Source organism: Hesperophylax consimilis, chromosome 12 (assembly GCF_061612785.1).
Source record: "Hesperophylax consimilis isolate HC1 chromosome 12, BYU_Hcon_1.0, whole genome shotgun sequence".
NCBI lineage: Eukaryota > Metazoa > Arthropoda > Insecta > Trichoptera > Limnephilidae > Hesperophylax > Hesperophylax consimilis.
Genome location: NC_142847.1, coordinates 33303643 through 33329833, shown reverse-complemented (window position 1 = coordinate 33329833; position 26191 = coordinate 33303643). Strand labels below are relative to the sequence as shown.

General features: G+C 35.5%; 1 protein-coding gene across 4 annotated transcripts in view; it reads right to left on the bottom strand.

Annotated features, from left to right (window-relative positions):
- Positions 1-26191, bottom strand: part of wge (BAH domain and coiled-coil containing protein winged eye) — a 335305-nt gene that overhangs the window by 64948 nt on the left and 244166 nt on the right. For all 4 annotated transcript variants that reach the window (XM_089638347.1, XM_089638346.1, XM_089638348.1 and 1 more), the window contains one exon: positions 1732-2394. In XM_089638347.1, coding sequence (XP_089494473.1) covers positions 1732-2227 — 496 coding nt within the window. In that variant the 5' untranslated portion in view covers positions 2228-2394. The remainder of the gene's footprint in view (positions 1-1731; positions 2395-26191) is intronic.

Genomic DNA, 26191 nt, shown 5'->3' with positions numbered 1-26191 from the left:
ATAATGTTTGTGTTTTGAACCAAAGTACAAACATACATCCGATTACTAAAGGAAAAATATATTGTAAACCATACATATATTAATCATGTAGACCGGTTGTGATGTCAGAATCAGCATATTCAGTCGTACCAACAAAACGGTGTGTTTTAATGTGATGGTGTATCATTCGTTTTTAAATGACGATTTATAAATTCTACGTACATAATATATAAAACTTATATATTCAGAATCAGTGTTTGTTGATCTATATCTATGCGATTATATTTTTAACGAAGTTCCTTTATACAGACTTTCAAAAACCTAATTCAAAACATTTTGTCCGCTTCGTTTACATAAAAGTTATATTTTTGTCAATTTTCTTAGGCACATTATTTGAACCGATTGATTGGGTTGAAATAAAACTTATTATTGAAAATAAAACTTTTATTTGTAGACCAAATTGTACACGTAGAAAAAGTAACCTGAAGATGTGAGTGTCAATTTGAATTGATAAATTAAATTAATTCAACGTGTAACTTTTTGGTTTTGGTTCTGAACCACGTTTTTTTAATAAGAGAATAAATAAATAATCAATATTAACAATGCTCACCTGACCATAAATGGTTAACGAATTATAGTAATAATTTCTATGACAAGGTCAAAAAAGGGAAAAAAAAATTTCGTTTTGAAAAAATAACAATTTTTTTGGATACATCGCAAATTGGAGGAACAAAAAGACTGCAATGACGAAATATAACGATATGAGGCTACCAGGATTCCAGGAGAGCGAGCGGGTCACGGCGGGAACATGGGAACGCGGGCAAGGCGCGCGCGGTTTCAACCGGCGAACAAAGCCCGCCCGGCGCTTATGGCGATGGCAATTCACACTAGACACTCACAATGTACTGTATAAACACCGACTCGGCTTCATGTGCTCCTGGTACAATGGTACAGTTCTGAGCAACAGTGACGATGAAAATAATTATTATCCAATGTTCCGTTTTCGTAAATTCAATTGTTGCAGTTTATTGGTTATTCGCGTTCTACGAGAAATATGTTAGTGAAATTATTTATTCCATAATTTGTGATAAAAACACGTATAATGTAGTTTTTTTTTAAATAATAAACTTCATTTTTTCCGGAAAGATTGAAACGACAATTCTCAAAAGAACGCGACGTGTTAGAAACGTTGAAAGCTATTATTACCTACTTGTTGTTTTTCTTATTCATCTTACAAAAACTGTCAACTCACACATCATGATTTTTTTAGAAAAAAGCGACAAATGGAACCGTTGAAAAAATCCACTGTTTTTCCTGGTAGAAAAATGTTAAAATTCACAGATTTGTTTGATGTTCGCAATAGGATTTTTCGAAGTCCGATCTTTGAAAAACAACCGGCGGATTACCTATAACTAAAACCTCGTCTATAATATTATATTTATATATATTACGAATGGCGCCGGAACAGTAGACTAGACTTAGCAATCATGTCTGCCTAAAACGCTTTGCATCTCAGTTTCTCGGGTTCCGGTTTCCCGTCAAAGGAGATTATGCACGGTCGGTAATTTTGACCGAGATTACTGGGAGCTATTTGACGGGCATTAGAAGGCGGCAGGGAAATGGAAAATACTTGCCAATTGAATGCAGGACAAGCCGGTTCAAACTGCAAACGCTTGATACAGGAATAGATAAGTTGTTTGAAACTTTAGATCTTACGAAATAGTGAATAATAATAATAGTAATAACACTCACCGTTGTTCATGGAACCAGCAATAGAAGTGGCCACAGACTGGTGACTGTTCATATCGGGCTGTTTGCCTAAAGGAGAATTCTGCTCCAACTTGATGGGCATCATTCCCTGGTCACTGTGAGGCTCCCTCTTCACCTGCACAAGAGCTCCGCCCATAGAAGGAACAGTGGTAGTCCAGGACACTGGATTAGTCCTGCTGCAGCCTCCATTGGAAATCAAAGACCCATCGTTCAAAAAATGAGGCATCTTCTTTGTAGCTGGGGATTCAACGACGCAAGAATTGCACGATTTTTTTGACGTGGTGATGATGTTTTCTGTTTTGATTGTTAGCGGTTGCATGGACGTGGTGATGACATCGGTCATGTTGGTGGTCCTGTTATCCCAAGACCTGGGGTCGTCAGTTTGCTGCATATCGCAGCAGATGGAGTTGAAGCACTGCTGTCGGATGAACTTGGCCTCCTCCGTCTTCTTGTTGGCCTGGAAGGTGGTAGTGTGCATGCCCTGTTGCTCGATGAGGATGTTGGTGGTGCTGGTGGAGTTGTGGTTAGAGTAGGAGCCGAGGAGGTCTAGCTGCAGCGGGGAGTAGGGTGAGCCGGGCGGGGGCGTGGGGGCCCCTAGAGCCCCCACTGAAAAGTTTCCAGCTGTGGAGAACAACGACTCGGACACTGAAACAAGTAGAAAATAACTATTAAAAGAGGAACAAAAATGACATCCAAAATATACAATAATTTCAATACACAGTTCCTTGTTCAAGGAGAGAATGTCATAAATTATACGACCGTGATTATTCAGATTTGTTTTTTCGCTTTTTATTGTTAGCCTAATAATTATTACAGGTGGTTATATATGTGGTGATATTATAATTGGCACCTATTGTGTTTGTCCTGGCTTCTGTTATATTATTAGTCACACCGGTAGGTATGTAGGTTGGTGGGCGATGCTATAATCAGTCTGAAGATTAAAATAGCCTATACAGTCTACAAATAGCCGTCATAAAATGCTATTTCCCCTGCAAAATCCCCCTCGCTCAGCCGACCGCCCCATGCCTGCCCGGCCGCTCCGGGCGGAAGGGATGTCACAGCTGTTTCCTAGGGTCGACAGAGAGATGGTGGGGGGAGGCAAATAATACAGGGTGGTACACACTAACCCACCGTACTGCAAGGAATCAAATTATTACAAGTGCAGTTGGATATACCGTAATTTTTTGAATTGTCATAAACGAAGATGTCAATTTTTTGGGGATAAATATTGTATTGCAAATGGAACTATAAATGTTTTTTTTCGCTATTTAGTGATAATAAATTAATGTCAAATAAAGTATTAAGAGTGTGTCTTCAGTAGTCGTATTGTACGTTTCTTTTCGTTTATTATTAGTACTTTATCGTTGAAGAAGTCATATGAAGTGACTAACGTAATGAGTGGTTGAAAGAAAATGTCTTAACATTTATGTTAGATAGGATTGGTCTAAGCATTGTACCTTGGGGGCTTCCAAAGTTTGACATGTCTTGATCACTATCCATATGATTGATTTTAAGACTTGCGTATTTACAAAACTGATATTTTACAGTGTTTCTGTACTTTATCTAAATGGTACTATATATTGTTGTTTTATTATGATCTAATGAGGGTCTGCAAAGGTTAGGAAGTGCTACTATCTACTAATATCAGATGTACTGTAATAGCAAATGTACTTTTTGTTTCTTTAACTCGAAGTCTCTAATGATCTACGCCAACTAATTTAATTCCGACTCTTCAATAAATTAGTCCGGCTCGAGTTTTTGTTCACTTTGTTGCCTGAATGCATATAGCTAGGAAATATACAATTATATTTCAAATAATAAAAATAAAAACAATGAAACTGTAAACAAGACAATAACATGATAATGTTATTGATTTAGATACCGACGAGAAAAGCCGTCATGCTCAGTAAATTTAAACATACTGTAATTTTGCAACACTATAAGTTATGAGTTATGACAACATACTTTAAAGTAATGATTTATCTCCCATGCGATCTCATCTGTCATCCTCCTGAGCACCCCCAGACCGCCCTGTATCCGGGAGGGTTGCTGGGTTTGTTGGCTGCAGGGTGGATTAGGGATGTGCAGGGAAGGGATGGGGAGGGGAAGGAGATGGGGGAGAGGGAGACCTGTTGGGGCGAGCGGGGATCGATACACGCACCAGCGCGATAGATAGATACTAGATACACACCGATGTTTAGTGGATGATTCGCCCTGTGCCGTGTACACAGTACTTCGCAGTATGGTAGTTAGGTGTACAGTGTACAAGCAGTACCTCGGGTAGTTAGTGCTGGAGAGTGCAAGGACAGGGAGACTTCTCGATATTAGGTACAGTGACATCGCGAGGACAAGGTTATTGAGAGTAGGTACAGGGAGTAGGGATATACAATAATAGGCGTTCAAGGATTTTGGGTCTACGAGTATTTATAATGTTTGAAATTAACGAAATGAGCCTGTACACTATCTAACTAACTAACTAACTAACCATTCCCATTTCTACAGCATTTAGTCTACTTTCATCCTTTCTCTGCCATTTCCATGCTTCACTTCCGTACATCAGGGTAGGAACCAGCACTCCATTGTGGACTGCTAACTTCGCTTCTTTGGACAATTTTGTATCTACATATATAATTTAAAGAAATCTTATTGAACATAATAACTAATTCCGATCACATAAACTTAGGTATCTATTGTTAAAAATACATATTAGGTGCTTTACATAACAAAATCTGGTTATTTATAAATGTGGGCATGTATGTATTCCGACGAACCATTTATTTATTGGATAACCAACACTTCTGTCTTTGATCACCACAAGTGGTTCGCTACATTTGGTAACTTAGCAGGGGTGCCCGCCCGGACTCACGGAGTAAGGTTTTTCCAGGTCTTGGTCAACTACACGGCGGGCCGGATCGGGAGAGGCCGGTTGAGGGAGACCCTTTGACCTCTCCAGCATGACTCTCTAGACGTCTAGATACATCGCCTTGGAGCGCAATGGAAGGGATGGATTCGTACGTCCGTCAATCCTGGATACAGTGACCCCCGATTCCTACCCAACCCTCAGACCTCTCCTTCCTTTCCTTAAAAATGCCCTCCACATAGCATCCTCAAAAAAGACATATCTCTGTGTGGAGTTAATTTTTAATTTTGTACCGACTACACCTACTGCTTATGGCTCCAAATGTTGTAAGAGCAGAGTTTCATATATTTTTATTCAGAACTTTTCAGGACAAGAGTGTAATTTACTTTTATTAAGGACTATTCAGGACAAGAGTGTAATTTACTTTTATTCGGGACTATTGAGTACAAGAGTGCAATTTACTTTTATTCGGGACTATTCAGTACAAGAGTGTAATTTACGTATATTCAGGACTTTTCTTGTATTAGAAATGATAAGGATAACGAGCTGAATACATAAAACCAACAATTAAAACGACGAAACGTATATTTTGAATACGAGCAGCGAGCACTCTGGAAAAAGAATTGCATGTCAAGTGATAGACAGTATAGACACGAGAGAGGCACCAAAGTATTTTTAACCAAAAACCTATAATAAAAAAGTGTTCTTCTACCATTGGCATGACATGTGAAACAGCCAAGATTTGAGATTGAGAACCGGTTAGGAGGCGGAAGATTGCTCAACGCAGGCCACGTTTAGCCGGGCCGCTTACCTTATAAACTAGTTATTGAGATTAGCTTTTTAAAATATTTTTCGTGATATGAATCTCGGAATTTTGTAGGTACGCTTCGAAAGATCGAGCGAGCGAAATAGCGTCGCGGAATTGGCCTTTAATTTTCATTTTCAACATTATCAGTGTTATTAAATGTAAATATTATTGTTCATTTAGTAATCGATAAAAGACATTATTTATGTAGTAATCGATAAAAGACCTTGTTAATTTAGTAATATTGTTAAAAAACGGCATTTGTAAAGTTTCTTCGTGTAGTAATTTTGTCTTGATGTTTTAACTTAAGTGAATAAATTGTTTGTACGTCGTCGAAGTCACGACAGTACTAATTACGTATTAAATTTTCAAAGGATGCAATCACTTTAGCAATAACTTTTCTCTCCGTATCTTCTAATTCTAGATTTTAATTTTTATTAGATTATAGAATTTTTTTTTAGTATATTCAAATATTTAAGTACCAATTTCAATGATATTATAATAGTATTGTTTATTTAGGTATAATCAGTCTTTCAGTATTCGGGGAGTGGGGGGGGGGGGTGAGTGGGAAAAATGCGTGTCTTTTTGTTTGTTTTCGTTAGCAGTAGTTTTAGTTAAAAAAAAATAACGTAAAGTGAGCCAATTTTTTATGTTTGATTTCAAAATTTGAGTAGTTCAAAAATAACATGTTTATTTCTATTAATACTATAAGCGTAATTCGTCACCTTTCAAAAACAGTTTTTAGATTTCGGATACGTTCAGAAATATTCCATTTATTTAAATTTTATTGCAAAGCATAAATACTCCTTCTGAGAGAATATGCCGGAGGCCTGAGGGGTATATCGAGATTTGGTAATAGGGGTATTGAGTATAGATATACAGAAAGGACTGTATTATCCACCCCACAAAACCAATAATTCGTGGATTTTGCAGGTACCTACCTAAGTCTACACTTAAACTGTAAAGCGAATCATACTCGTATTCATTTGGAAGTAAGTAGTGCAAGCCAGAATAGAGTCGTGTAGTGTTCAAGCATATCTGCTTGCCCATGCATAAAATAGCGCAAGATGTTGCCTTCTCATTTTTAACATTCAAATATTTAATGAAAAAAATTATATAAATTAAAAATAAATGATTCTGTGAGCTGAAAATAGTTGGGTTAACTTAGAATTTTTCTGAATTCCCACCGACATAATACAGGGTGTCCGGAAACTCGTAGTACAAGCGGGAAACTGGTGAATGTACATCACATTTGGAGTCGATTTTGTAATATTTTATTTTTTTATTTGAGCTTTCGTTATCGAGTAAATCGAGTTTGAAGTTGATTTTTTTTTTTTTTTAATCAAATTCTTATAAATTATTACTTAAGATCAAAGTACCCAACTAATTAAAACTATTTGAAAGTAAAACAAATGAAGAAACTCGGATTTGAAGCATTATTTTGAAATCACCCTTCATTTAACCCAGTGTAATCATAAAATATTTCTGCTCTGCAGGGTTAAAACATCTGTTATTCAACCCTAAACACCAGAAAAAACTTTAACCCTAAAATAGCCGAAAAATATTTTTTTTGGTTTTTTTTTTTTTTGAAAATGCTCAAATCAAAAAACTTTATGTTTTTTTGGGTTCCCCATGTGGTGTAGATTCTCCAGTTTCCCGCTTGTACTACGAGTTTCCGGACACCGTGTATAACTCGCTTTCCTTGAACACTTAGTTTTAAGCTCTTAAAAAACAGGGTGTTATTTTTAAAGCTAATCTCTATTCAAATCCCGATTTGAAAAGTAATTATATGAAATTACCTCTACATAAAAAAGTATACCCCGAAAATTATAAAAAAACACACCTGGCTCTGTTATTTAATATGATATGGGTCTGACGAAAATCAGTGTTTCTTGAAATGCTATTTTACTCTTAACAAGAGATTTTTGCCCTATTTTAGATAAGTCATATTTTATTTATAATCCCTTTTAATACAGCGTGCGGTAAAACAGACAGAGCAGTTCTGAAGGCCTATTAAAAAACGGCGCAACTTGTTCAATGGTGTTTATTTTATTTTATACGTTGATGTATCCAGATATTATCGGTCGCATTTTGGCACATGGCGAGTTCTTCCAAGGTGTGAGGCCGATGTTTAAAAACATTTTGCTTCAGGTAGTCCCACAGGAAAAAGTCGATAATGTTCAAATCAGGTGAGCGCGCAAGATTGAAGTGCAGCCGTAAGGCCAGTGGGTGGCGACGAAAGAACGGACATTTTCAAGAAACGTGCTGATGGTGGCGCCCCGGTGTTCGGACCAAACCATCGTAACGACTGAAAATGGCACGACCCTCCCGACACAATGAGACCACTCCCAGGTTCCTACCCCCACTACACTGGAAATACCTTCCCTGCTCTGTCTGTATTAGCGCGCTCCCTTATCATTCGTATTTACAAATTTCCCTTTCAAACCACCTCCAGTAATCTACTTCTTTCCGAACGCTTTTTAAGCCTTAAACTGTGATGGGTGATACATTGAAAAACATATCTCGTTGTATATTTCAGAAACGGGACAAGCGAGGGGTCTGGCTTTACAGAATCATAAAATCTGGTATCGTAAAGATATTATTACGCTAACCACTGAGGGGGCAATGTCTCCACTGGGCAACTGGGCCACTAAAGGCTCCCTACTAAGTGGCAAGAGAAAACAAGATTTTTTCAAACAATGTAATCATAAAAACGAACTTTTGAATTAACCGCGGTAATTTCGACGAACAAATGGTTTCGACCACATCTACCAAAAATTGATTTATTATTTTGAGTCTCCTAGAGTGAAGGATGTTCTCATGCATTGCCAAATAAGCCTTCTACTACCATCACCACAAAAAATATGTTAAGACCCACCTCTGGACTAGAAATATGTTGGAGGACACCTCCGGGCTGGAGCCCCAAAATACCTGATAAACCTACTTGATTCCCTGATAAGGAGGACGTTCCGTCTGATTGACATTTGGCATTGATTTCAGTTCACAATACACTGCCGCACAGATTTCATTTTTGAGGTTACTGTTATTTTATTTATTTATTTATTCCATTAGATTTACACACAGTACAATATGATACAAGATAAAATTAAAATATTTTTAGTGATTATAGATTATTGTACCTTATCAGGTCGAAATTATTGGTTCCTAACTAGGCAAATTGCCCGTTCCAAGGAACCAAAAATATGTGAAATTAAGTGTGTGATTTGTCTATGTCTATAATATATCTCATTAATGTTTTAATTTGTGATGTTTAATCCTTACAATCTTATGATAAAGTCGAACTTGAGATGTTGTGTATGTTTCAATTGTGTATGAGCAATAATTAGACTAATGGAAGATATATATATATGTGTGATTAGTCTATGTCTATTTAATATGTGACGTATTTTTAACATTTTTTCAGATTCTCCTCTACCCAGTCCAATCAACATGTAATTGTTTGTACATTATATTTTGTTTTATTTGTACATATCATAGATTATTTTATTTAATCATATTTATATGTAGGTACCTAGAGTTGGTAAAAAAATATTTTTTCATGTAGGGTAATTCCGGGGGAGATGGCCGTACGGGAGAGATGGCCAATAGAAAAAAGTTCTAGGAATAATTCATAGATGGCGCTTCTTTTAACTTAGTTCGCTTCGTTTCGGCACGGGCAACAAGTATTAGCGGAGTTTTGTGCGTAAAAATTATGGAAAGGTGAGTAATTTGACATTGTTTTTTAATAATACGTTCGATTTAAACTAAGGGGTTAAGATATAAACATACTTACGTTAAAGTTTTCAAAGTTTTGCCCGTTTTCGTGATTTCTTTGTGAAGTAAAAAACTTTCTCGTGTTCTAACCTCAAAATTAACTAATAAATTGAGAAGTTGCTTTTATTATGTCATGTGGCCATCTCACCCGGACAATCGGCAAAGATGGCCATAGTATTTACGGGAGAGATAGCCATAAAATTTAATGTCCTAATTTTAATTTATTTTTAATATTTAATATTTTCTACAGATGCCTAACCAATACATACGGAAGGCAGCTGCTGGACGAGGTGCCTGGAGCCAAGAAGACTTAAAAAATGCTATGGAAGAAGTACAAAGTGGAGGGATGACTGTTTATAGGGCCTCTTTTATCTACCATATCCCAAGAAAAACACTAGAAAGAAGGTTAAAACAAAACAACTACACAAAGGGATCTATGGGACCATCATCAACTTTTAGTGCAGATAACAAAAAAAGACTGAGCAAGCATAAAAAAAAGACATGCAATCGAGAGGCTTTCCATTGACTATCGATGATTTAAAAAATTTTTCATTCAATGATGCCGAGCAATTAGGAATTAAATACAGATTCGATATGAAATCTGAGAAGGCGGGCTATGAGTGGGTTCAATTGTTTTGAGAAGGAATTCCAATATTTCATTAAGAAAATCAGAAGGGGTGTCATATGCTAGAAGTCAAGGGATGAATAAAGCGGAAGTAAACGCCTATTTTGAAATGCTTGAGAGGATTCTCAGTGATAATGACCTAATAAATAAACCTGGCCATATTTACAACATGGACGAGTCTGGGTTGCAATTGAATAATCGACCAGGTCACGTTTTGGCTGAAAGAGGCTCCAAAGCTGTATCTATGTCAACGTCTACAGAAAAAGGAGAAACGATCACGGTAATTGGTTGCTGCAATGCTGAAGGTAATTTTATACCTCCTGCATGTATTATGAAAGGGTAAAGGATCAAACCTGAATTTGAAGATGGACTGCCTCCAGGTTCAGTGGTTTATATGTCACAAAAATCTGCCTATATAACCTCTGACATATTTCTAGAATGGATGAAATCGCATTTCTTTCCTCGAAAACCAGATGGCAAAGTGCTTCTTTTGCTGGACGGTCATTCTACACACTGCAACTCAGTAAAAAGGTTGAAGTTTGCTAATGATAATGACATCATTTTACTGTCAATGCCATCACACACATCCCACTATCTACAGCCACTGGATGTGGCTGTGTTCAAGTCTGTGAAAACTTTCTTCTACGAATCCTGCAGGTTATGGATGAAACAGCACCCCGGACGTCGTCTAACAAGACAACAATTTGGCTTCTTATTAAACCAAGCCTGGGGAAAATCAGCGACAAGTGGAAATGCAATATCAGGATTCAGGGCAGTAGGAGTTTCGCCATTAAATCTAGGAGCCATTCTGGAGTACACATTTAGTGAGAACATTGAGCAACCTATTGAAAGAAACATCGAACATGCAGCGCAGGTCAAATCAATTTCAGATTCAGGCCCAAGTACATCCTTTCAGACTGTAGACCAATCAACACTGACTAGATTACTGAACGAAGTATCTCCACTGCCTGTAAAACTAAACCAGGTTCGGAAACGAGCCAAACAAGTAAGCATTCTCTTGACATCTAAAGAGCATATGGAAAAACGAAGGAGAGGTTGCGGTGATAATTATTACAGGACACAATTAGTTGAAGATTGGAAATAATGCAATATTTGCATGCTTTTGGTGCATGGAAATTACACCGAGTTTGAGGACATGTGTACTTATTGCGGCAATAAGAAAAGAATGGAGTTAAAATGTCACAAGGGCAAAGGAAAAGGCAAAAAAAGTACTGGCCATCTCCCCCCAACCACTATGGCCATCACCCCCGGACACTCTGGGAGAGATGGCCAGTCCTAGTTTTTTTTAAAGTTTAAATTTATATTGTTTGCATTAGTTGAAGTGATTTATCGTTAATTTTTGATAAGATTAATAAATAAAGTTTATGTTCTATAGTGATTAAATGTTTTATTCATCATAATTCCTTCACAATAGAGTCTTAAAGTTACTAGGGCCATCTCCCCCGGAACTACCCTATTATAAATTTAATAAAGTTTGAAAACAAATTCGAGAGAACTCGAATAAATGTAATATGTATACATTTAAAAACAGCAATGCACACAAAATATATTTTTTTAACTTCCTACCTTAAGGCGAAGCTTAATGCCTAATCACTATTTTGATTAATTATATTAATTTTGATTAATCTTTACAACGAATTGGTGTACATTATGAAAACCAAAAAATATTATTTAGTTAAATTAAAGGTTTTCCTATCGCTTCGCTTGAGTAGAATACAAATAAATAAATAAATTACTCAATAAAAAATATAAATGCAAACTACTACAAAAAATATTTCTTTTCAATAATAGTTTTATAGCTAAGATTATCTGTGACAGTTTCAATTGATTAACTTTTTTGCTTTCTTATAAAATTATTTACAAAATAAGTAAAAACCAGTTTTTTGCTTGAAATCGAACGTTTTTAGACTCCGTTTGTCAAGTGATTTTAATGCCTATTACCTACGATATAAGGTATACCAAGAATATACACATTTTTGGCTTGTAGCTTCCTCTTAAGCATCGCTTAATTGAGACAGCCACTTATTTGGGACAAAATGTGTCCCAATTAAGTTGAATCGACTGTATATGCTTAAATCTACATTTTCTGCGCCACCCAGTTCTGGCCATACTAAAAAGTTATGCCCATATTTCCAGCAATAAAATATATTGATTTTCCTCATTTTGAAAGTTCAAATAGCAATGACGCTGCTATGTATAGTTTAATATGGGATGCCAAAAAAACTCCTATTGCTAAATTGATTATTGTAACATAAGAAAAATTGTACCACCCCACCCAGGAGCACTCTTGTCCCGGTGCGACCGGTAGGCGAGGGTGCACTGATTTATTATGACTTGGAACATGTGCTCTGTGGATAGGAAGGAGTTTAGAGTTTAGTCGACCGGTATAAACAGTGGAAAATTTCAAATTTTCATACTGAATAATCCTAACTAGTTCAGAAAAACTCGTTATCTAAAGCATCAAAGAATCTCAAAAGGCGAGCTCCGGTGGCTTAAAATGTGCACAGATCTATCTGTATGGAGTTTCGAAACTTGTATGAATTTATATCAGCTTCACATACACAGTTATCTTTAAAAAATCAGATGAAAAGCCATATTACGTATTGGAAATATATACAAAAAAATAAGTCAACTTCTTTCATGGGAATATCAAGAATATGAATGAATATTATAGGAAATGGGTAATACAAGCGGAAAATTGGCTAATCTACATCACATAGAACCACAAATATCGTCTGATATTAGCATTTCGTATTTTTTAAAACTCTTTTTTCCATTTTTTTAAGCATCTTAAGGCGAAGCTTAATGCTAAATCACTATTTTGATTAATCTTTATAATGAATTGGTGTACATTATGAATACCAAAAAATATGTTTTAGATAAATTGAAGATTTTCCTATCGTTTCGTTTGAGTAGAATACAAATTACTCAATAAAAAATATAAATGTAAACTACTAAAAAAAATATTTTATCAATAAAATTATCTGTGACAGTTTCACTTAATTAACTTTTTTGCTTTCTTACAAAATTATTTACAAAAAAAAAAAAAAAACGAGTTTTGTGCTTGAAATCGAACGTTTCTAGACTCCGTTTGTCAAGCGATTTTAATGCCTATTACCTACAATATAAGGATATACCAAGAATATAAAAAAAATTGGCTTGTAGCTCCCTCTTAAGTGTTAAAAAAAACTTTTACGTGCATTTTTAAAGACTTTAAACAATTTATATTGAACTCTTTTTCAAATTTCACTCATTTTGGACCCAATTGTAACTTTGGACTCGATTTTCTTCAAAACGAAAGATGAACTCAAAAAAAAGTTTTCATAAATTACTATAAAGTTAATTACAGAATCGACTACAAATAATGAGATATACACGGAGAAAAATACTACTAGTACTGCTAATTTATCATGAATCTCTTCAAATTATTAGTAATCCGGTTAAAAGCGGCATTTCAGGCCTTAACGAATGAATTAATAAGTTTAGTTTTCTGATAAACTTTTAGTAAATGACGAATAAATATTATGACGATGTCGGAAAACGTGTTCATGAAAATCCTAATATTTTCGCATTTCGTCATTATATATTATCAACGAAAATGCAGGTGGATGAACACAAGTTCCGATACATTATTAATTTACTAAAAGCTCATCAGGAAACGGACTGCAATACCGTTTTTAACCGGATTACCAATAATTTTAAGAGATTCGCAATACTCATTTTTCTTCGTGTAGTTTCACCGGTTTTCCGCTTGTACTACGAATTTCCGGACACCATATAGGATACACTACACGGGCGAAGTAAAACTGGTTTATACATAAATGTATCGGTAGATTAAGGAAATAAATGTATCTATTTATAATAATATTATGATAAACTTTAAACTATTTCAAGGAAAAACAGCTTTATTAAGTTAGTCATAAGCGACATTGAAAGAATTGAATAAAATTTACGTCATTTGACGCAAAGTAATAGATGTAGGCGAAATGAATAATGCATTCATATCTGTGGTCAGAAAGCGTTTGGTACATTCATATTCATTACATTACTATCATTTTCCATCAATCCGTTTACGGCCCGTTCATGTCCATCAAGCATTAGTACGGAATACAATTTACGGGTCATGATTTTTTTTTGTACAACAGACCATTCATTCCAGTTACAGTATAATTTTACATCATATTAGCATTTGGGTAAGAGACTCTTCGATAATTGTTTTAGGTCATTTAGAGCAGTGCTCCGCAACCGGTGTGCCGTAGCACACTGGTGTGCCGTGAGTCGGACACAGGTGTGCCACGATCAAATTTAATGTATTTGACATTTTACAATATTTCATTATGTATTTAATACATAATAATAAAATATTTTTCATAATATTTATTATTTTTCATTGTCTGCAGATACTGTTAAAAGAGGTATTCACAATATATTAGAAACACTGATTAGAAAACTGTTATTGACTGAAAAATTTGCACTTCAGATCAACGAAACAACAGATATTAAAAATAAAGCACAGTTGATGGCTATTGTACTTTTCGTTGACGAGGACTTTATTAAAGAACATTATTTATTTTGTAAGGAGGTTCCAGAGCGAACTATCTGTGAAGAATTTTTTCAAGTAACCAATGATTTTTTCAAAATATATAATATTAAATGGAGCAATTGCATTGCTGTTTGCACGGATGGCGCTGCGGCAATGACAGGTAGTAAAAAGGGTTTTGTCTCTTGTGTAAAAGAAAAAAATCCAACGTTACAATTTACACACTGCTGCATACATCGAGAAGCATTGATGGTCAAAAATTTACCGCAGAAACTTTTGAACACGATGAATGAATGCATTAAAATAGTAAACACAAAATCAAGAGCCCTAAACTCGCGAATCTTTGGAATACTCTGTGCAGAAATGGGAGCCGAATATGAATCCTTATTGTTTTATACTGAAATTCGTTAGCTATCCCGAGGCAAACTTTTGGCTAGGTTGTTTGAGCTTTGTCACGAGGTGTGTGAGTTTCTTTTAAATCAAAATATGCCCAAACTATATCAGCACCTCGCTGATAATTACTGGATAGCTAAACTTGCATACATGGCTGATATATTCGAGCATTTGAATGAACTTAATAACGAACTTTGGCAGAAAGAGTTGCAAAAAGGATGTTTGGAAATGTACCAAAGAATCAACCTTAGTACATTTGAAAACAAACAATTAACTGTGGAACTGACCCAACAACATTTAAGTATGCTTCAGCAAAAATTTGGTCATTATTTTTATTCCATTAATACGGAACAATACGATTGGATTTGAAATCCTTTTGCAACCAATGCAATAACTTCTACGGAAGCACTGCCTCTGCAAATTCGAGTGGATTTACAGATTTAAATAATGACATGACATTAAAACTTCACTTCTCCGAAGATCAATTAGATGTTTTCTGGATTTACGTTAAAAAAGAATATCCTCACATTTCTGTCACAGCATTCTTAACACTACTTTCATTTTCAACGACATATTTATGTGAGCAAAGTTTTTCAACGCTTGTATTAATTAAATATGATAAGCGGTCATGCTTAAAAGGTCTTGACCAAGAACTTCGGGTTGCGCTGTCAAAAATCGAGCCGAATATAAAACTTTTGTGTTCATTGAAACAAGCGCAGGTTAATTTAACAATTAATCGCTCATTAATGTATTATTATTTTATAATAATTATTAAGATTGCGTAAAAATAAATATGTATGTTTAATTTTCAAATAAAAAACAAGAAATTATCGTAAAATTTGTGTATCAATTTAATATCTATATATTTTAGCTTTTGGTGTGCCGCGGAATTCTAGGAAGAAATTTGGTGTGTCGTAGGTGAGAAAAGGTTGCGGAGCACTGATTTAGAGAACAGTCACTTACATCCAAATTCTTTGCTAGTTCGTTCAACAGCACCACTCCCCTCGTCATGCTATGCTTTGCCAGGACGTCGGTTTTGCCTTTTGGTACTCTGAATAAGTCATGGTATCGACTTCGGCTGTAGTGGTCTGGTACATATAAATCATATCATCCCAAGAGGAATGGGCTATCAATAAAATTGTTCCTAATTTTGAAAGATATAATGGCTAGACTTGCTTTCCGCCTAGTTTCCAGACTCACAGAATTGGTTTCCTCAAGTAAGTCGATATGGTGCATGAACCTAGGATAGGTTCCATGCGTCCGCATATAGACATACCACATACCTGAGGAATTTCTTCTGGATTTGCTCTATCATTTCAATGTACTTCTGGTGGTACGGTGCCCAAACATCGCTCGCATACTCCAGCTTGCTTCTCAGTATGCCATCGAACAATGCTAACATAGCATCTTGGTTATTGAACTGCTTGCATGTCCTAATGACGACCCCAAGAAGTTTGTAGCAAGACTGAGTGAGCTGCGATATATGGCCAGAGAATTTCAGTTCGGGGTCGGTAGACATACTAGGTATTACCATATCCTATGTATGGTTATTTCTGTTTTACGCTACATATCATACAAATTTCAGCGTAAAATACAAGACCTCTGTAACTTAGCGTTATTTAATGTTGTCAATGGACCTAACCGAAAGTAAGTTGGAAAAGGTGATATTTCTAATATAAACCAGTCTGACCATCGACAAAGTACTAAGCCGCTGGTACACATGCCAGTGAAAAGGCATGCTTTTGTCAAGTACTAACATGTCAACTACTTGCGAGCGTGGGTCAGTATACACACGCTAGATACAGGCATTCTAGCTACGCGGCTGGTTGAGATGGAGGTCCCGGAAGAAATAAGAAACGAACTGCAATAATTTTATTTTTGTAAAGCGGCGAACCTGTTTTCTACAAGCAATGCTAGCTGCGATAGTGCATATTGAAATTCATAATGAGTCTTTTTGTCGCCCCACTGAGCCATTTTGATCGCGAAAATATCATTAACAAGAAAAACAAAAAATAGCGCACGCACATTTTCACCAGAGCACGTTCTGACATGCCGCGCATCACCCTCCCCAACCTCTCACCAAGGTCAAAATTAAACGCCGTGCGATTGAAAGGCATACGAGCAACACGAATGGGAAGATTGAGTTACGAGCCGCGGCACGCTGAAGACCGCTACTGGCATGCTTTTGGGCGAGTTACTACCTGTACCATGTTTGTCTGCCGATAGATCGAGTAGGAAATTCACGGCGGGTACTGTTTTACTCCCTTTTCAAAGGCAACATTTAGTTTGTTTCAACATCATTGAATACCCTACCTACTTTATGCTATGCTATCTCCTCAAAAGGAAAAGGGCTGTATGAAGTGGGACAAGGGAAGCAAGAGAGGAAGCTTGCCAAGAATTTACTTGGCTATTCCGATACGGTTATTAAACTGAGGGGGTATTTCACCAATCCATAACTATATACGTATCCCTCGACAACTATCCATTATAATAAATAAATACTCGCAGGAGATTAAACTTATTCCATATACAGGTGTAACAGTTCGTACCCCGAAAGATTTTAACCAGAAGTAGACGTCATTTTGTTGTCTAATGATTATTTTTCATTTTAAAACAAACAAATCAAATTAAATGTGTCTCCACTGATCACACCGCTACACTCTCGCTGTCTCGTCTGTTACCGTGCTGCTGGAACGAGACGGACCGCGTATTTGCTTTTTTATTTGTACCGTCATGTAGAATCACCTCCCGAAGTTTGTGCACTTTACCCCCGGACATCGTATAGCCACTATCATAGGTTCAAGTAACAAAACTCTGACTGTGCAACTCTGAGTGCTTTTGACAGATTATCGAGAAGATGGTGAAATATCCCCCCAGTAAACTTGGCAATTATTCATCAATACATTTTGTGGTTTCCACCAGAAGGCGATTAAAATATAGGTAAACGCGAATGGCGTGAAAAAACCATACCTACCTAGAAATTAAACTGAATTTCATGTTTGAAAGGCAGTACTTACCTACAGCAGGGAATTATCAGTAATGAGATCGCACCCTTATTATTATTATTTTGATGAAAATTTGTTATATTTTAAAGAGTTTATTAACGACGGTAAAATTAGTTTTTCCGTGTCTCTAAAATGACAAAGTTAACATTGGTGAAACGTATGCAATGGTGTCCCGTGAAGTAACATGCAGTACAATTCATAATTCTAATGACAGTATCGCCGCGCATGTCCTGTGACGTCACACCCTTTTAAGGCAACGAGTTTATAGCTCCGTCACTTTCTAACAAAGAGGTCATCTATTTCAATGTTCTACCTGCATTCTCAATAAACAATAATTAAATATAAATCTGTCTTGATTGAGCCGGTCAGTCGCAGTCCCTAGTTCATAGAAGCGCCTAAGGCCCTGCGCCATATAAATAATGCGGAGCATATGAATATTGAATACGTCATGTACGCGGAAAGGTTACTGGTTACTGTCACTGTTATCGCTGTCACCGTTTATCGGCCATTCTGTTCTTGCTGGTTCCAGTCGCAATGACACAACATCGCCCGTCAATATCACTAAAAAGTAACCACTAGTGATGTGCATTCCTTATATAGATTCCCCATATTTGAGATTTTTTATTAAGAAAGTACTTATTCTAAATGAGGTTGTCTCCTATCTTTTTAATGGAATGAAAATGTATCAAATTTAAAAAGTTAATAACGACAGTAAAGTGAGTTTTTCGATATAGCTATCCAAAAATGACAAAATTATGAACTTTCAAAGTCAACTTGGGTAAAACGTGTACATTGGCCGGCCGCAAATATCAACTTGTCGCAGAATTTCCACTATTCCAGAAAATAAAATGTCTGTCCTCAATATTCCCTAATAATTAATATAAGGAGACGATCTCAAAGAGATTTCACAATTTAGATGAATATTCCCCAAAAATAAATTCTCGAGAATTTACCCATCACTAGTCACCACTGAACTACAGCTAGTCACTTATAGACAGTCACTGGGATCGATAAAGTTTATAGCAGCAACGCCGCAATCAGGTCACCCCCGTCACTCATGGGAAATATTGGACATGTCAATATTGCTATCATTTTGAATTTTGATAAATAATGTGTCACGGGTGGAAGAAAATGTTAAATAAAAAATTGGAAAAATATAAATGCCATTTTTTATCAGAATATTTCAAGTCAAAGCATCTATTTTTAACTCTCAACGTTATTTACATCTTGAACTACATTGAACTGACAAAAAATAAACAGGTCATAATAAAATTATTCTTTTTTAATTTCCTCAATTACTGAATTACTCAAAAAGAGAAAAGATTTATATTCTGAAGACTTAACATGCATGTTAGTTAAAAAACGCTGACCCTTGAAAAATCACGATATCTGACTTTACTTGTCAAGATTAACCTTATGAAATTTAAGGTAACCGGATAACTTCATACACCTAGTCAAGTAATATAGTCATGTAAAGTGATGAAACAAAAACTATGTTAAATTAGGTTTGTGGGTTAGTTTGTTTCATCGCTTTCATATCACTTTTTAAAGGTGTGTTGAATAACTGTGTTGAGTTACACAACGACAGTTCAATACACATTTAAAAAGAGGTATAAAGTAATTAAAAGCGATGAAAAAAACTAACCTACATAACTTATTTAACCTAGTTTTTGTTTCATTACTTTTAATGACTATATATTTTTTTAAAGGTGTTTTGAATTGTACTCGTATATACATACACATTTCAAGCAAAATAAAAATAATTTCCAGTAAAAAAAAACAAAGTTATACAGTAATTAATTAATTAATCAGTGAATTTTAATAAGAAACTGAATGCAAAAAACATTATGACGAAACCGTACAAGGAACCTTTTATTGGAATCCATTATTCTTATTCCATAATTTCCACTTCACACTACAAAATTCAGGTGGGTCGGTGCCTCGGCCGATTACGTAATTACATCATTGTTATGAAAAACCACCACGTAAACAAAAGCCGCCGGTCACGTTGCGTGCAACCATTTCAAAACATCAAATGTCAAATCAGGTTACGGAGATTCCTGAAGCCCGTACTGGGAGAGCAGAATTGAGGAGGGATGAGCTACGTATAAAATACAAGCAAACCTATGGGCGGAGTATAAAAATGTATTGGTGCAGGCAACTTATTATCTTTGCAAGTATCGGTGAAGCTAGTGTATATATAGGGAAATTTGTCATGGTGTTGGTAGCCGGGAAGCTTGGCGTGGCGCGGACTGCGAAGCCACGCCGATCTGTTTTGAAGTCCCTCCTATTTGATTAGGAGAGCAGAAACGCGGGAGGATTGAAGCAACGCGGTTTTGGCTTTGTGGTCGTATGGGCCGGAAGTGTACCTACAAACTTTAACTTTTATAAGGCGTGTAAAAATAATCAATAACAAAGAAAAAATCTACTGGAATATGGAGAAAGATAAAGAAAATTAAATAGTATTTCTTTTTTTTAAATATAATAACGAAGTAACGAGATAACTATTTGAGTCACGAAAATAAAACTAATAGTGGGTCTAAAAATTAAAAATAGGCTGGATTCAATTTATTGGTAACCTTAAAAACTATAACGAAAATTCAATTTGAAATTGCACAACATAGGTTCTATATAATTTCTGACGATCAGGAAATTTATTTTTCATTCATTCCAAGAAAAATCACAGAAGTTCATCCGCGCAACCGCCGCAGCTTCGCGGTTTCGTTCACCGGAGTATCGGGGCAGCATAACCGCGAGGAGGTGTGTATTCAGCATTGTGAACGGTATCCAATCTCCTCAGGAGGCGGCTACTCCGGGACTCCGAGCGGGTGGGCGCGGGGCAGGGGGAGTGGGAGGCGGTGGGAGGTGGGCGCGGCGCCTGCGCGCGGCCGGCCCACTCGCGGCTCAAGGTCAACCGGTCGCACACACTCACACCACGCACACTCATGCAGCCCTGATGCGCATTTTGTATTATTAAAACGTACCAAGAACTCGGCGGAATAAAAAATGATTGTGAATTCATAGAAAAGGAAAGGATTATTTTATTAATTTAAAAACTTATCACATTCGCCTTGCACGGCGATAAAGATATTGTAATGAAATTGACGGGATGAAGAATGCAGTGGACACGAGGGAATTTTTAAAAAGCATAATTCAAAGATGTCTTTCAATTAAATTCAAATTTATGAAAGGAAGTTTGCTGTGAAAGCAATCGCGAAATAAATGACATGCAGTATTTTCAACGCGAACGAACTCGAGGAAAAACATTGGTTTATCGGATAAGAGCGCAAATTTGCATGAAATCACATCAATACAAAATTCAATAACTAAGAACTAGTTATAATTATTACAATACTAGCTTAGGTGTACCCGGTGTTGCTCGGGGACTTATAAATGCTTTGAATTCTAGAGTACCTGACAACTGGGTGCAATCTTTAAGGTGGAAATAATATTATTGTATTGTAATAAGTATTTGTTTTACTTGATCGTGCCATGTCTTCACGGGCGTCCTCGATCTCTTCAACCAGTCACTTCTAAGTCATACATTCTCCTTACACCACAAATCATTCTTTAATTCATGTCTTTCTCAGGCATCCCCGACCATTTCTGCCGTTCACTTCATGTAGTATCATCATGAAATCCAGAGATCCTGGGTTCGATTCCCAGTTGAGACCGTTATCCTTTTTTTATTTTTCTACGTCTTGTGCCATTTCATGTTTCAATTAGATTTATCTTATTTCCAATAAAATTGAATATACTTATTAATTTAAAAGAAATAATATACATACTTAACTTAACATAACTACATAATGCTATTTCTTAACAAACAGATAGTTGTTTCCTATCTTACGTATAATATATATTATTCTTATCTTGCTAGAGATAGGAACCCCGACGAGTTATTGGAACTCTTGAATTATGAATTTCCCCGAACTTGTGAATGTTGTTGTTATTGTTTATTTTATTCTGTTGAATTCTAAAGATATTACTTTTCAATTCTTTCGATTTCGAGTAAAAATTTAAAATCTTAAGGCAAGCTTTACAAATTCCAAGTAGGTGGGGTATAAGAGTTTATTTATTTATTGGACAATTTGTATAGCGCCGCTTTTGTTAGATATCACCTCAGGGGCGCTTTACAGTTGATGCAGGTATTACAAAATGTATAAAAATTACAAAAGTGAATTCAAGTTAAGTAAAATGAAGAAGAGGAACAGGTGAAAAGAAGATAGAAGATGGAGACTCTGCAGCAAGAATCCTAGGTGGTGAAGAAACTGGACCAGCTGCTACAGCGAGAGAGTCCACCAACAGTGCCAGCACGAGGTTCGTCATCCGTCCAGGTATGTGTCTGCTGCTAATAAAGGGCTGACACAATATCCTCACATAGATACCAGACCAGTTGTGGTGCATCTTATTAATTTTACAATTAAAACGATATAATATCTTTTATAGTGAAGTCACATTAAAATTGAAATCCTCGATGAATTAAAAAAATATAACAATTTTTTTTATTTTTGTTTTAATTACTTTTTAACATTATTAAGCGCATTTGAATTTAAAATTACATTTACAAAAAAAGTTAAATCGAACAAAATATTCGAATTATTTTAATTCTCATGACTAGCATTTTTTTTACTTTTGAAAGTTTAAAGTATGCTAAGAAATATAATAACGGAAGATTAAAGTAATCAGAGAAAATGACATGAATTATAATTAAAACTAGCAGTTAAAAACCCGCTCCGCGGGTTTTTTGCTGCTAGGCCCTGCGGGCGGCACTTGGTTGTCAAAAATGGAAGTCAAAAACTCAATTGGAATGATTGTAATTTATTTTACAAAGGTAGAACCAATAGAAACTTTGAAGTCAGAACTAAAGAACATCTCGAAGCTCTAAATGGAAATAGTGAATCTGAGTTTGATCATCTTTTGAATATTGATCACACTTGATAAAAAATCAGGTCTTGAAATACTTCACACAGGATATAAAGCATCGCAAATAAATAATTTTGAAATTTTAGAAATAAAAAAAAACATGTCAATTTAAAATCAGATATAATTAATAAGCAAAAAAAATTATAAACCCTCTTTTAAATATTTTCCCACTCAACTGGTCTTTCCGTCTAACGATATTGTAATTCCTAATTCTGATAAACTCCGCCCACTCTTACCCCTCCCCCCTACTTCCATTTCTTCTTTCCAATTGTAATCTATATTTAATTTTTACTTCAATGTATACTTACTCATGATGAGGTGAACTTCGTTCATGTAGCATATAAAGGTTGTATGTAATCCACACACAGTTTTACCTAAATCAACCTATGTTCTTAATGTTTTATACCTTTTTCTGTACTTTTTTCTCCGTACTGCAATATAAACCACTGTAATAATTTGTAAAACGTGTATTCAAGAATAGACATAAATAAAATAAAATCAAGTGATGTAAACAAAGATATTTATGTTTTAATAAAATAAATAATACCATCACAAAGTGATAAGCTTCCAGAAGTAATCTTCTTATTAAACGCTTGTTAATGGTCAAGTAATTTTGCGTATTGTTAGCTGCATATTTAAATATTCGCGCCAGTTATTTGGTTCGTTCTTATACCGCCAGAGGGGCAGGATGGTATAATTTTGCCTGCAGACCCCCTATTCGGGATTGACCCGAAACATACGATTTGAATTCGACCAATCAGAGGGCCTAGATCGTCCAGACGCTAGCGTAATAATACTATCAGATAAGTATATATTATGTACTAGCTGACGTGTCCCGGCCTTGCTCGAGGAATTATGAATGGTTCGGGGTAAAGTTTCTACTGTACCTGACACTTGGTGCATTGTAAAAGTGGATATACTATTATTGTATTATAATAAGTAATTGTTTCACTTGATCGTGCCATGTCTTTCTTCTCCTCGACTTTTTCAACCATTAGCTTCCAAGTCATACATTATGCGCAGACCTCTCTCTTCGTCATCACGTACGCCACATTTTACCACAAATAATTATTTGATTCATATCGTTTTTACCATTCCATTCAATTAATATCATGAAATCCACATTTTGTCTGTTAAGTCATCCTTGTGCGCCCCCAACTTCTTCTATAATTCAAACTACTCCCTAAAAACTTCTGGCACTAATAAGAACAAACATTGCACTTTTACACAGTTCCAGTAGTTTTCGAGCCTATCACAAACAAAGAAACATAATTTTTTTATATATACTCATATATAAGATTATACTAATCGCTCGATATACAGTTCATAGTTGGGCTGTATTATTGTAGACAGACCTAGCATTATTTATGCTATTACATTTTACCTAATCTCATATCATCTCAGTATTGTGGTAAAAAGGTTCGAGCAGTTACATAAATAACTGTGCAGAAAAAGGTGAGGAATTACCGAAAAAGAAACAGGTAACTAGTTAAATGAATGCGTTCATTTCTTTACTCGGTGCCATTACCACCTAAATTCCTACACCTTAATAGCCATTCCGTATAAGATCTAAAAGCACGTTTTAGGCTGAACAAATAAAAAGGATGCTTGGAGGCATTTGATCAAAATGTAGCACCATTAACACAGGCTCAACGTGAGTCCAATAATTCTAGAGTGTCCTTTTGTCATCTATCTTGTAATTTGATTGTTATAATTTAAATCTGCCTTGTGGTCGGATTACGCCTATGCCGAGCAAGTGAGGACTATAAAAATAAACAGGATCATAATAAAGGGTATACGTAGAGGTAAGAGTGTGATAAAGGAAAGAATACAGTATTTTGTGTGATGTGACAGTGTGGTTATAACGTTAAGGAACGCATTAGAACAGCTCCTCACAGTTTGGGCTCTAAAGTTTAAAAGTTCAGAGTTCCTAGTGATTATATTACCTAAGTTGCACAAGAAGGTAACACTAATTTAATCTTAAATGCTTTTAAACGAGTAGATATTCATTTCGTTTAATTTGTTTCCAAATGCGGTATGCGGTGATACACTGTTAGCTTATTATTTAATAATCATGTCTTTCAATGTTCAACAATCTCTAAATATTATTAAAAAAAGTCGCTATCCACGTCTGTCTGTTTGTGCGCTTAGTTCTTCTAAACTACACAACGGATTTTGAAAAGATTTTTACTATCATTTAGAAAAATATTTAGAAGGTTTACAAATATAATACATGCATATTATATTTGAAGAATGTAGAGAAAATTCAATGTTTGTCAGCTAGTAAATAATAATTAAATTGTCAACCACATCAGCAGCAAGAAATAATACCAACACAACAAATATATATTTAATGATAAAATAAACAACAATAAATTATTAGGAATCTACGAGCATCATTTTAAAATAATACAATTAGTTCATAATTTATCTATCAGCGTTATCTTATTAACTGTTGATATGGATGCGCTTTATTGCTGCGAAGGTACGCAATTTCGAACCTATCCATTTCATATCTGCAGAGAACCTAGACCGAAATATGCGTTCAAATCATCGACGTCGATGGTTTAAATGCAATTTTGAACAGTAGATAGCTGATAGAAATATCGATGGTTTAAATACAGTGTTGAACAGTCGATAGCTGATAGGAGTCTCGATGTCGCAATACGCAGGCACCAAAAACATATATAATAATACCCCAATAAAACTTTTGGTTAAATTCTAGACTTGATGATTTTAGAATATCTTAGATTTTTTTAACTCAAATTATTCATAAAATTTAGCCAAACTTCGTTCGTTTGTATTATGTATAAATTGAAAAGGTTCCACTCGGATAAACTTCGCCGCACGAAGAGCGTTTCAAAATATTCCCAATGGAAAATTTAAAGTATTGGCTTCAGTTTACAGGGCTTCCACATCGAAAATAATTCTACACTGAAAATAAATAAAGATGAACATTTGATTCCATTCAAAATTGTATGGAAGGCACTTCTAGTTTTCTTCCTTATTGTATGTTGTAGAGTGAAAAACCAACAATTCCGCAAATATCCTACAATTCTACAATATATTATTATGAATATTTGGCATCTACTTGCGAGCGCGTTTTTTTCACACAACTTTTTGACAAACTTGAAGTTCGTCAAAGTGATTTCGGATAATTCCACCGGATCTCAAAATTCCGGATAATATCTATATATGTAAGTATATACAGCTTGACATACTTAACTTTATAGTCGGCTATACAGTATAAACTAACGAACTATTTTTAAAAACAATAGTTATAAAAAATTTTCATCTACAAAATTGACATCGCCGATCGCAGTACTGTGATAGGCAGTATCAAGTATTTTAATATAGGTACGTGCACACATATCTATAAACTAATCTGTACAGTCGGGGGCGTCGCCACTGCTGATACAATAGTACCAATAAATAAAAATAAGTCTACACATACAATCTGTAAATCATCTATTTGTAAAAAATCGTCGGGATG